Source organism: Gopherus evgoodei, chromosome 1 (genome assembly GCF_007399415.2).
Source record: "Gopherus evgoodei ecotype Sinaloan lineage chromosome 1, rGopEvg1_v1.p, whole genome shotgun sequence".
In the NCBI taxonomy this organism is placed as follows: domain Eukaryota; kingdom Metazoa; phylum Chordata; order Testudines; family Testudinidae; genus Gopherus; species Gopherus evgoodei.
Genome location: NC_044322.1, coordinates 179,947,856 through 179,960,552, shown reverse-complemented (window position 1 = coordinate 179,960,552; position 12,697 = coordinate 179,947,856). Strand labels below are relative to the sequence as shown.

Genomic DNA, 12,697 nt, shown 5'->3' with positions numbered 1-12,697 from the left:
ATTCTCTAGAAAGGTGAATTCCTAAAACCATCAGCTAAAAGCAACTTTGACCCCATTCCAATACAATTAAAAAATACTAATAACAAGCTCTGATATCAAATGGCCAGTTCAGCAAGTCTACATCTGCAGGATCGCTTGAGAGGAGGCCATGCTTACCACATGCAGTAGCTATTGCAGGACTCAGGGGCAATACCAGCAGATCCAGAGTCTGCAAGGCCATGGGATTGGGAATTTCTCTCAATCAGTTCTAGAGGTAGGATATATTTTTTTCCTGGTCTGGAGGTGAATTAACAACTAAACGGCTACATGACAATCATTTTGTCACCATGATGTTTGGAGTCCTGGGCCTTAACATCTTTACCTCCACTTTTTACCCCCCTCGTGAACATTTTACTGTAATGTAAGTTGTAGCAGAGCAAGATCTGCTCAATGCATGTGGTACAGCCAATGTTCCACTAGGTAGCCTACTTGCTTACTGTAAGTGGCAAGCAGTAGCCTGCATCACGGACCTGGGATTATGCAATATGTAGTCCTGTCTACCCCAGTATGGGACTGTGCCTACATTCTTATCATTATTTTAGTCTTATGTAAGTTTTCCACCATATTTTTGTAAATTAGCAAGTACAACCCAATCAGTATTAGCTGATCCCAGAGGCCATGCTACGGTGTGCCATATCTTCCGTCATCTCTTCTTATCACTTTCCCCCAAAACCCACTTTCTTTCTCTGTTAACCTTTGTGCAGATATTTTCTTGTTATAGAATCTTCAAACTTTCTGAGAATGCTCAGGATGGGAAGTGATGGAGATGGAAGAAATTCAAACAATAAAATTGATAATTAAATAAATTAGACTTTAAATTATTTTGGTCCATTTCATTAAGGACTGATCCAAAACCTAGTAAAGTCCATGGGTGGGTCTTTCCACCACCGTTGTGGGCTTTGGCTCAGACTTTTATTCATCAACAATTGTTTTAGCTGCTCCTGTTAGCACTAGGATATAAAGTATTTTGTACAATGGAGAACTGTTTTTAACTGCCTTTTATCAATGACTTCTGATAAACATTCCATATAAGAAATATTCATAAGTGGGCTTTCTTTGCATCTCATTTAGTACTTAAAGGAGTAGCTGATGCAACAATTTTTAATAATGTAATGGTCAGAGTTTTGCCTGACCTTTCTCCTCTGAGAAAGCAACTCTTTGCATAATGCATCTGAAACTCCTTGCTGACAAAGTGATTCAAATACAATCTCGGTTCCATTGAAATAAAGTGCCCAAACTGCTTTTGACGTCAATGCGAGCAGATGTGGGAACAAAGATACGTGAGTGATACAGTAGTAACTTCATGCAGTCACTAATGTAAGCATTTTGGTACAAACAATTCAAAGTATGGTATTTATTGTGTTCTTTCTGAGACCACTATATTTTGAACACTTTTTTTTTTAGCACCCAAAGCTATGCTATTTTAAATCATTTACCTCCAGGGTAAATGTCTACCTTACCAACATCTGGTCAATATATTTCTTCAAGATTTCTGCAACTCTTCTGGTGTTGTGGACAGCATTATGATAAATTACAGTCGTAGCACCCCTGTTCCAATCTACTATAATGAGGTTAATGTCCACTAAAGACAGCAGAAGTTCTTTAATGTCATTCAGCCATATTGGTGTAGAGCCTGTTAGTCTTAAGCCATGGACTATAAAGACAGTTTTCTTGGTCACATCCAGATATGTAGATGCTGTTGTATTATATTCACTGAGACTCTCAGCACAGTTTTGGTTTGTCCTTGTGTATAACAGCAGTTTCACTTTTAGAGCTGTCCCAGCTAAAGCATTGTGTATGTTAAGATCTGTGAACTCTTCACATTTTTGCTCTGTATCTGAAAAATATAAAAATGTTAGACAATTGTTTAATCAGTTAGACTATGTAAAAGGCCGTTCTTTTACATTTTCCTTCTCTAATTGTCCACAAAGGTTGAAGTACTTCCATTTATTCTATCATTCTGAACTCATCTAAAGCCTATGCTCATTCCAAGTCTGTGACACAAACCTGGGGCCAGATCCACAGCTAGTGTAAATCAACACAGCTCCATGGACTTCAAAGCTGATTTACCCAACTGAAGGTTGGGCCCCCAATATTTTAACAAACCGTTCTCAGTTTCTTCTGTCATATGCCTCTTTATATAAACAAAATATAAAAATACAAACTGTCAATTTCTTTTGGAAAGTTGAAGTAGGAAGAGAAATAGTAACTACTCTGTTCCTAAATGGTAGGTTTTCATGTAAGCTTGTTATTTAAACTAAGTTTTCAGTTTACTGAGGATTCTATAAATAGGCAAAAAAATAAATGGGAATCTGGCAGAGATTGGAGGAAGTGGTTGCAGCACTTTCACATTTCTCTGGAACCAAGTGGCATTACAGAGAAAGTGGACATGGTTAAATCACCCACACAGCTACACATGGCAGGTCCAGAGGCCCTCGATATCCACAGTGCATTGCGGTGAAAGCATGAAAGGGATTACAAACTAGCTGACAAAGGTGTGTTTTGTTTTGTTTTTCAATCAAGAATACTGTGATCCACATGAGAACACCACTTGGAAAGGTCCTTTATATTGTTTTAATCAAGAAACCAACTGACAGGTGAGATCTCTGAACACTGTATTCCAAATCTACGTAACCAAGATAAATCATGTGAATTTCAACAGTTAACAGATGGAATAATTAGAGGCCAAATTATTTGTGGAATAATAGATAACCAAGCCAAAGCAAGGTTACTGCAAGAAATGGAGTTGACATTGCAAAGAACAGTGGATATATGCAGGGTTAATGAAAACCAAAATAAGGTGACAGAGCAGGGTTACAAAGAGTCCTGAGTCTTCCTGCTCTATCATCTGGAAAGGCACAAAATTTCTCTCTGCTCATTCATTCAGTCACCTCATCAGAAATGATTGTAACCATAATTACTACATATTTGGAATTCCTGGCTTTTAAAATTCAATACCAATTTTTTTCTGAATAAGTGTTAAATGTTTTATTTAAGTAATTTGCCCTTTTTATTTAACAGGTTACATCTTTGTGGATTAATATGACTCACTAAATCAGATAACTAATAAAAGAAGACACATATGGCTGTAATCTTTAATAGATTGGTACATAGTGAACCTTAGTAAAGTGAGGAACTCTGAAATTTAGGAACAGTTCAGATTCAGATGCAATTATTTTGATCTTCATACTAACAACATCAAAAGATCCTATTTAAATGTCTTATATTGGCAAGATCCTGAAATGTTATCATCTGTCAAATTAAATTTCTGGTTTTCAAAACATGACAATGTTAGGTGAGTTGAGAAAACTAAAATAGAAATTCTCTCTCACACATGCCACTCACACACCCACAACTATATGCTGGAAACAGTTTCAGTAAAAAAAAAAATTACTTAGACATCTAATTGCATTTTAAATATTCAGATTCACAGCTAAACTGGACAACATTTTTCCTCGGTGTACTATGAAACAGCTATTCTTCCTCTAGAAAATTCAAAATGGATATCCCTATCTTACAATTAGAAAAAATAATTATTATTACCATGTATTTCTCAAACCTGTGTAGTGAATTACACTGAGATACCTTGAATGTTCCTTCATATTAATGGGACTATTTTGATATCTACTCATAAAGCTCAATTCTCCTCTCACTTACATCATTCTAAATCCGGAATAACTCCATTCAAGTCAATGGAATTACATGGGCAAAAAACCAATGTAAGAGAGATCAGACTTAGATCAATGGAAGTACAAAGGCCTATCCTGTTGGAGGTATCAAAGATGAGTGAAACCTACTAGCTGAAAGGTATGCTACATAACAGTTAAACATATCTCAGATGTTTACTTTTAAGTATTAATAGAGTATAAAAGGTGTTCACTGAAAAGTAAATACAGGAAAAAGGACAAAACATCTGCTTTGTACACTTATGCATACTTTATATTGTGGAATTAGATGAAAATTCATATGGATTTTAAATGTTTATAAATAATTTGAGACTGTTCAGCAGTAAATCATTACGCAAACAGGAAGTTTGCAAATTCAATTTCACACATTTTTGAGGCAACATTTACTGGTTTCAGGTTTCAGAGTGGTAGCGATGTTAGTCTGTACCAGCAAAAACAACGAGGAGTCCTTATGGCACCTTAGAGACTAACAAATTTATTTGGGCATAAGCTTTCGTGGGCTAAAACCCACTTCATCAGATGCATGGAGTGGAATATACAGTAGGGAGGTCTAAATACACAGCATATGAAAAGATGAGAGTTGCCTTACCAAGTGGGGGGTCAGTGCTAATAAGGCCAATTCAATTAAGGTGGAGGTGGCCTATTTTCAACAGTTGACAAGAAGAGGGGAATGAATATCAAGAGAGGGAAAATTACTTTTGCAGTGTTAAAGAGGGCAATGCAACATATAACTAACATGTTTGTATAACTAATATTGCTTTTTATACACCCTCATGAGAATACTCAAATATGCACTTTTATCAGATGAGAACATTATAAATATCAGTTGGGCAGTTTGTATTTATTCCAGTAAATATATAGTATTTCACCCTTTTCTGCTTCAATTTGTACAATTTATTTTATATTTGTCTTCCCTCAGTGGCTTTTGAGGCTAGGACAGAGAGAACCTTACATAAACACACATTTTGATTTGAAGGGTTTTAATAAACAAATTATAGTGTACATAAAAAATAAACTCATACATTTGTAAAATATACTTTGAAAGTCTTCATACCTAGTAAATTAATGCTGAATAATCTCATCTTATGTTTAAAACAATATTTGCAAAATAGTTTTACAGTTTTCATACACTTCCACAATACAAAGTGCACATACTTTTTGCTTGTGACAAAAATGCAGGAGATAAGGTATCATGTTCTCTTTATTTACCTTATACTGAAAACCTTTGTCCTAATTTCAAATCAGTCAAGTTCACCTGACTAATTGTTTGTTACATTAATCATGATTCATAAGGTTTAATCTACATGCCATTTTGCAGTTAGAAAAGTTAGTTTGCTTTGCTTGGAAAAAGTAAAGTGGAACTTTTAGTGGCTCTCTTACCTGATCTCACCCGGTACGTCAAAAAGATGAAGAGAAACAGCTTCAACATATGGAAATGGTGAAAAGCAACACGTAACATCCACAGCTGAATGGAGAAGATTTTAGTATTTCCTTATAGTGTGCTAGCTTACACTATGATCTGACAATGAAACGTCGCTGATAAAACAGGTGTGGTGAAGAGAAGGAAGTGATTTTGCAAAGGTTAAAAACCAATGTTCAAGCTTTTGCAATTCATGACTCCTCCTATTTAATTTACTTAAATTGGTGATGCAGATTCAGTTCTTTCAGAGATATTTTTGTGCCTTTTTTTTTTTCCTAATCGTCAGTTGCCCTTCTTTCTCTCTCCTTGGGAACTACTGGACTAACATGGGTCTATACCTTGTGAGTAGTTGATGTGGTATGTTACTGGTGGCTCTGCCAGATATGTGGAATTTAGGGAGGAGTGGAAGTAATTATACATCATTTTGCTTGACCTCTCTGCTCAGATGAAATGCCAAGGAAGGCAGACTATTTGGTTGTTTTTGATGGTCTGTTATACATCTGGTGATCTGCAGAGTGTGGAAAGAGAAAATGCTGGGATGGTCAAAAGCAACTTGCAGCAAAAACACATTTGGCTATAAAATTATTCCGCTGTAAGGACTAGAAAGAAAGCCACTGCATTCCTAGGGATTGTGTTGACCTTGTGATTTTCCTAAGGATTCTCCCTCTAATCTTAACCCACAGAGGGAGGGGGGAATATTTTATAGAGGACAAAACTGGTAGTCAGAACTCTTGACTTGTATTTCTGATTCAGTCACTGGTTTGCTGTGTTATTGACAGTCACTCATATCACTTAACTTCAATGTGTGCCAGTTTCCCCCTGTGTAAAATAGAACAATACCTACACCTCCACAGAGGTGTGGTGAGACTTAGTTGGAAAATCCACAGGAGTAGAAAAAGGCAGAGTAAATCTGAGTGATGTTTTCCTTGCAAAGATTCCTTCACAATTGTTCCCTTGGGTAGGAGATGTGGTTTCATGATATTCTTTCCAGAACAATATATGGGACCCATTCCTCATGGACTAGTGAGAGACCAAGAGTATCTAGGCTGGCTTTGTTTTCCTGGACTGTCAGGGAGTGTTTTGAGTTCCAGCCTGGCAGTACCACCTGGTGGAGATACTCTGGACAGTGTTGCCCAACAGCGAGAGTGAGTAACTATTTGCAGCCATGTTGCCCGATGATGAGTCAGTAGACAGGGTAGGAAAACCTAGGCCCTTCCTGCTCCACCAGGTTCCAACCCTAGGCCCAATGAAACAATATGTCAAAGTAAGTGGCCTAGGAGGATGGGCGCCTGCTCCCTGGGCTACTTCCTACCTTGGTATCAGTTCCTTTGCTAGTGCCTCTGCGTAATTTCTGAGCTCCCCTTGAAGTCCTCCCTGGTCATGGTCTGGAGGGTTTCCCACCCTTCGTTGAGGCTTGTCATTGCAGTCCTCCGGGGTCGAAGGGCCTGTGGTAGCTCGGCACTGGGACCTAGTCCTGGCCATGTGGGGCCTCAGCTTTTTGGCAGAAGCCTGTACCACAACTCCTTTCCTGTTCAGTACACCAAGACTGAGCTGGGTTGCTCCCTTTTGAGCTCCTCTTCCATTATGAGCATGCCCAGCAGGTGTGGGTAGGCAGGGATTTCTGGGCCCAGAGTTGTTCCTTACCCCTTCCTTTCCCAGTGTGGGCTTGTACACTTCATCACAGACTACTGCCACTCTTCAAAGGGTGACTCCAACAGAGCTATGCTATCCACATTTTTACAGCTGGTAATTGCCCCTTTGGGATCTTTTAAGGCTGCATTAGATTTTTACTTTGAGCTCTGCTGGTGGTAAAGTGGAGAGGGCGATGGAATAATAGGACTATTCACTTGAAGAAAGTTTTGCAGAATCAAACCTTTATTTCATTAGTCTAAATATGAACAAGACTAACAGGAGCTTCCCACAAAAGTTGTTTTCAAAACTGAAAATGTTTGACTACTTGTTGCAGCTTCACTCATTCTCCATCTATTTTTGCATGGCAAGGAAAGTCAGGTTGACATGTGCACATATTTGCACCAGTTTTTAAAATATGCATCTTGTCCAATGCAATGTGCATCTACCTGTGGATGTTCATATCCTAGTTTACATACATGGACATGATACAGAAAGTTTTGAAAATAACCTCAAATTTCTAACTTAATGTAACTGACAAGCTTTTTTATTGGAGTCTTTTATTTCTGACAGGTCTGCATATGAACTCTCATCATCCCTATAATCCATTACTGTGTCTCAGCTATTATTTTTTCCATTCCTTCCCCATCCTTAACCTTTGTTTGGTGCAAATAGGTTATTTTAAGTATGTTTCAAATTACTGACAAATAAGATGATAATATAATTACAATTCTGTGAAATCACATGATGTATTTACACATTCAATCTTTTGAAGCATTAGGTTCTGCAAAAATTGCTGTCTGCAAAGACTGATATTGTCCAATCATTTCATTCGAGTGGATTCTCTCTTATATTCCAATATTTTGTTATATAAACAATGGTGAAATAAATATATACTCAAAACCCTTACTAAACACTTTAGTAGAAATGCATGACATTTGCAAGAAACACTTAATGTAATAGTAACATTACATACCATCATGTAGGACTTAGCCACCAAATGTTGCTGTGAAGTGGAATGTTGTTATAAGCACTGTCCATCTCTTCTAGCAGTGCTTGAAACTGTCTGTGAGTCAAAGCAGATCAAGCAACAAGGAAATTCCCAATTCGCACCACTCTATTCGTCACATTATTAAGCTCTGAATTATAAATTTTAGCACACAGGTTTTCTTGATGGATGACACAGTGAAATTTGACTGTTGGGCGGCCAATTTGATCTTCAAGTAACTTTACAAATCCTGTCTGTTATCTGACCATGGCAGGAGCACCATCCATTATCACACAAAATATTTTTCTGATATCAAATCCTCATTCTTCAAAATGTTTACCAAAAAAATTTACATAACTTTTCACTATATCTTCCCTCTTTGTTGTGCCAAACAGGGGTTTTAGACAACAAAGTTATTCTTTGATTTCATCAGAAGCACAATATCTTGCAGCAACTGCCAAAAGTGGAACATGCTCTCATCCACTGCAATGCTAAACAGTGCTGTGTCTTTTAATGCAGTTGTCTGCTTTTCCTTAATGTTTTCTGCCATTTTGCTTATGCGTCTCTCAACTGTTCTGGCAGAGACAGGCAGTTCTTTTATTCTAGATATGATCGTATCTTTATTTGGTAAATCATTGAACAAAATCTCTGAACTGCTGAGGAAAACTTTTTATATAATTCCCTATCTCTAATTGGCTTTCCGTTTTTCACAATGCACTGTGCAATCGTGTAACTTCCTTATGTAGCTTAATTTTTACTCACGCTTAAGCTTTTAAAAACACTGCTTTGCTTCTCATATGCTGCTACTGCCTTTTTGATTGATTCAGTTTTGTCTGCTCTGTCAAGAAAAGTTTTTTTGTGCTTCGTTTCAAAATGTCATTGAACACTTGATGTCCAACAAACAACACTTCCACAACAGAAAGCACAAACAGCACTGTCCTCCTTTTGAATAAATCCAAATATGTTTGTCCAACAAGGCTGAAATGAACAAACATCTAACTTTGCTGTCTTAGGAGCTGCCATTTCATCAAATGCTCCCCTCAACTCTCAATGGGGGAAAAAAATGGTGACAGAGGGCACATAGAAGGTCAAATGCAGATGTGGTCTGATATAAGCAGCAAACCAGGACTTTAAAATATCCCTGTGGCCTAGAACAATTTTTAAGATGGCGGTGCTGAGCTGCGCCCCCTCTTGCCCGTCTGCACCCCTCACTGCCCCAGGCTGGGGCCACTGGGCCACAACTTGGGAGGGTTGCAGAGCGCTGGGCTCAGGCCAGGACCAGAGCCCCAGGCCGGCTGCCAGTACCCCAGGCCAGCAGCAGGCTGAGCAGGGTTAGAGGCTCGGACTCCGGCTGACAGGGAGCTGGCGGCTGGAACCTCAGACTGGCAGGAAGGTGAGCAGGGCTGGCGGCTGATGGCAGTTACTGGCTGGCAGGGGGATGGTGGCTAGAACCTGTTGCCGGTCTGGGGTTCCATCACCAGTTCCTGCCAGCCGGGATCCAGGTTGCCGGCCCCGCTCAGCCCGCTGCCGGCCTGGGGTTCCATTCATCCAGGCAGGCAGCGGGCTGAGCATGGTTGGCAGCTGGGACCCCGGCTGGCAGCTAAGTGCCACTAAAAATCAGCTTGTGTGCCGCCTTTCCACCCCTGCTCTAGGATATACCAAAGTACAATCCAAGGTACAAGCACAGCTAATGAGCAGCTGTGTCACCTGTGCCCTGCAACTTTGTGTGCCTTACAACGTCTTGCTGAAGTGGCTTCCACCTAGGTTGCTCACAGCCTCCAACATGTGAGCTACACCCTGAATACTTGTAACTGCAGCCTGCCAGCCATACTTGGGTTACACTCTGGCTCTCATCAGCATTAGTTATATTGCAGGGTGACCCCAACACACCCCCAGTCTTAGATTTACCCCAGAAATGTATGTACTGCTCAGCCCTGTCCTGGACAATACAAGCTATATTAGATGCATTATTCTTTAAAAGGAATAATACGCGCACAACTTGCCTCCCCAAATGGAGTTTATCAGAATTCCAATTTAAACACACTACATTAAGTAAAACAAAACAAGTTTATTAACTCCAAAGAGAGAGGTTTTAAATGAGTACAAATAATGAGGCATAAAAGTTAGAAATGGTTACCAGAAAAATAAAGATAAAATGCTACTCATGCCTAGCTTAACAAATTATGTTAAATTCAAAGTAAAGTTTTCTCATCACATTTTCAGCAGTCTTACTGACCAAACTTCCTAGATCAGGACCATTCCGCCCTCCCATTCTCATCCAAAGGCTGTTTCTTTCGCCGCTTCAGGTGCTGAGAATTGAAGGGCACAGAGACAGAGAACAGTGGGGTGCTGTCATAAACAGATAGCTAAGGGTTAATGTCTCTTTCACCTGGAAAGAAGTAACCTGAAACACCTGACCAGAGGACCAATCAGGAAACAAGACTTTTTCAAATCTGGGTGGAGGGAAGTTTGTGTCTGAATCCTTTGTTCTTTGTCTTCTGCCTGTCTCTCTCTTGGCTATGGGAGGATTTCTGTTTCCTGCTTTCTAATCTTCTGTTTCCAAGTTGTGAGTACAGAGATCATAAAACAATAGGGGTTATTGTTTTTTTTCTTTTGTATTTACATGGTATAGTTGTTGGAGTGCTTTGAATTGTATTCTTTTTGAATAAGGCTGTTTATTCATATTTCTTTTAAGCAATTGACCCTGTATTTGTCACCTTAATACAGAGAGACCATTTTTATGTATTTTTCTTTTTTACATAAAGCTTTCTTTTTAAGACCTGTTGGAGTTTTTCTTTAGTGGGGAACTCCAGGGAATTGAGTCTGTGCTCACCAGGGAATTGGTGGAAGGAAGAAGTCAGGGGGAAATCTGTGTGTGTTAGATTTACTAGCCTGACTTTGCATACCCTCTGGGTGAAGAGGGAAGTACTTCTGTTTCCAGGATTGGAAATAGAGAGGGTGGAATCCCTCTGTTTAGATTCACAGAGCTTGCTTCTGTGTATCTCTCCAGGAACCCAGGGAGGAAACACCTGGAGGGGGGAAGGGAAATGGTTTATTTCCCTTTGTTGTGAGACTCAAGGGATTTGGGTCTTGGGGTCCCCAGGGAAGGTTTTTGGGGGGACCAGAGTGCCCCAAAACACTCTAATTTTTTAGGTGGTGGCAGCTTTACCAGGTCCAAGCTGGTAACTTGGAGGTTTTCATGCTAACCCCCATATTTTGGACGCTAAGGTCCAAATCTGGGACTAGGTTATGACAGGTGCCTTTGGGTGTTTGTCCCTCTTTTTTTACAGTTTAAGTCCCTCTCTTGAAAAACGTTTCCAGCTGAGTTTCAGGAGACAGTAGCCACACTGAAGGATGATCTCTGCTGCTTTTCTTCCCCTTTTTGAACTTCCTTTGTTTTGCTTCCTACTTTATTACTCTGATTATTGCTTAAATGCAAACTAAGCAAAGCACACATTCCTTTGAGACAGACCTATCTGCCAACCTCAGTTTAAAACATATATTAATAACACCATACAATGCAATCTTATAATTTCATATACTATATTGTCACATTTTATCAGGACTATACTGATCAGGAAATTATGAGTTTTGAAGGCATGCTTTGTACAAAGATGATTACAAAAGTGTGTAGGGTGTGAATACAGAGGTACATTGTGTCACAAACTCACACTGACTTTCAAATTACTTGGAGCAAGATCATCAAGAAGACTCAAGCTACTGCACATTGCTAGCATATAAACTAGGCATCAGTGAAAAACACTAGTGCATCTTCCAAGCTAAATCAAACCCCTGCTTCTCAGCACCACTGAATATTTGGGTATTTTAACCACTAATAAATAGGGCAAAGCATAAGTTCTTATAAAACTATCAGAGTAAGATTTTTTGATCACTTTGATCATTTCAGGAAATGTGCTATTTTGTTAAACAACACTGAAGCAACATAAAGGTAAATGTACATATTTATTTGATTTAAAAAATATATGTACATCCTGAAATAGACGGTTTGAATACAACCATCATCCCAACTTCAGCTATACCACTGCTCTCATGACGTTACTAGGTACCCCTTGCAATATTTCAAATGTAATTAAACACAGAAATCTCAAATCAAAGAGCTTTCTTCTTTAGAATTGTATTACAACGCTTTCTTATTATATTGCTGATTGAGATTAATATGATTTCATTAGTACAGACTGGAAGAAAGGGGCTCCTCTCAATATTTGCAATTACTAACCCTATTCAACAACTGTCGTATCTATTTGAGCTACATAATGGCAAGTGGACCACAAACTGACTTTTTTTTTTTTCATTTTCAGGGGGTGCTTACACCCTGAGAGGCCCCACTGGAAGAGTGGTTTGCACAAGGCTGCAGTACCGAGGCCACCAAGTAAAAGACAACTAATGCAACTTGATGACAAAGCGTATTCAAAACTAACAAGTCTCTGGGCACCACTTGCTTCGTCTAGTGAAGCTAAAGCCTGCGATTTCCCCACAGCTACCACTGTTGCAGCACGAAGAGGAGAGGAGTCTCAGGCTGCCTGTGGCCCAGGGACGCGTGCCGGGTTTGGATGCATGTATTCCGGGAATATGACACACAACATAATCTGTCACTGCTGGAGCCTCCAGCACAACCCTGGCGGCTCGTTGCCCACCCTGGGCCCAGGCTGCAGCGCTGCTTGGGGACCGCGCACCGCAACGGGGCGGGGAGCTCCCTACCCAGCGTCAGAGTCCGGAGCTGAGCGCCACGGCGGGTCGGGGTCTGGCCCCGCCCGTCACGGCCAGCGGGGGCCGCGCGCCACGCTCTGAGCCCAGCTATCACGCGCAGCCCCGGGGGCGGTGCCTCCACCTGCGCGGTGACGTCAGACGTCAATGCGCTGGGCGGGGCCGGAAGCCATTGTGCGTGCGACTGGCGGGCGGGGCGGTTGTCCTAGA

The 12,697-nt window shown here is 40.2% G+C and overlaps 1 protein-coding gene across 7 annotated transcripts in view; it reads right to left on the bottom strand.

Moving 5' to 3' along the window:
• The window catches only part of LIPI (lipase I), a 36,483-nt gene extending 30,572 nt beyond the window's left edge, over window positions 1-5,911 (bottom strand). For 3 of the 7 annotated variants that reach the window (XR_004002614.1, XM_030580086.1, XM_030580068.1), the window contains exons 1-2: window positions 5,106-5,909; window positions 1,500-1,876 (exon numbers count right to left, since the gene is read on the bottom strand). Coding sequence is in view for 5 of the 7 variants with exons in the window: in XM_030580086.1 (XP_030435946.1) it covers window positions 1,500-1,876; window positions 5,106-5,184 (456 nt within the window). In the remaining 2 variants the exon portion in view is untranslated. Of the gene's footprint in view, window positions 1-1,499; window positions 1,877-5,105 lie in introns of all 7 variants that reach the window. The other 4 variants (XR_004002624.1, XM_030580095.1, XM_030580074.1 and 1 more) reach the window with 4 other exon arrangements.
• Window positions 5,912-12,697: the final 6,786 nt, after the last annotated feature.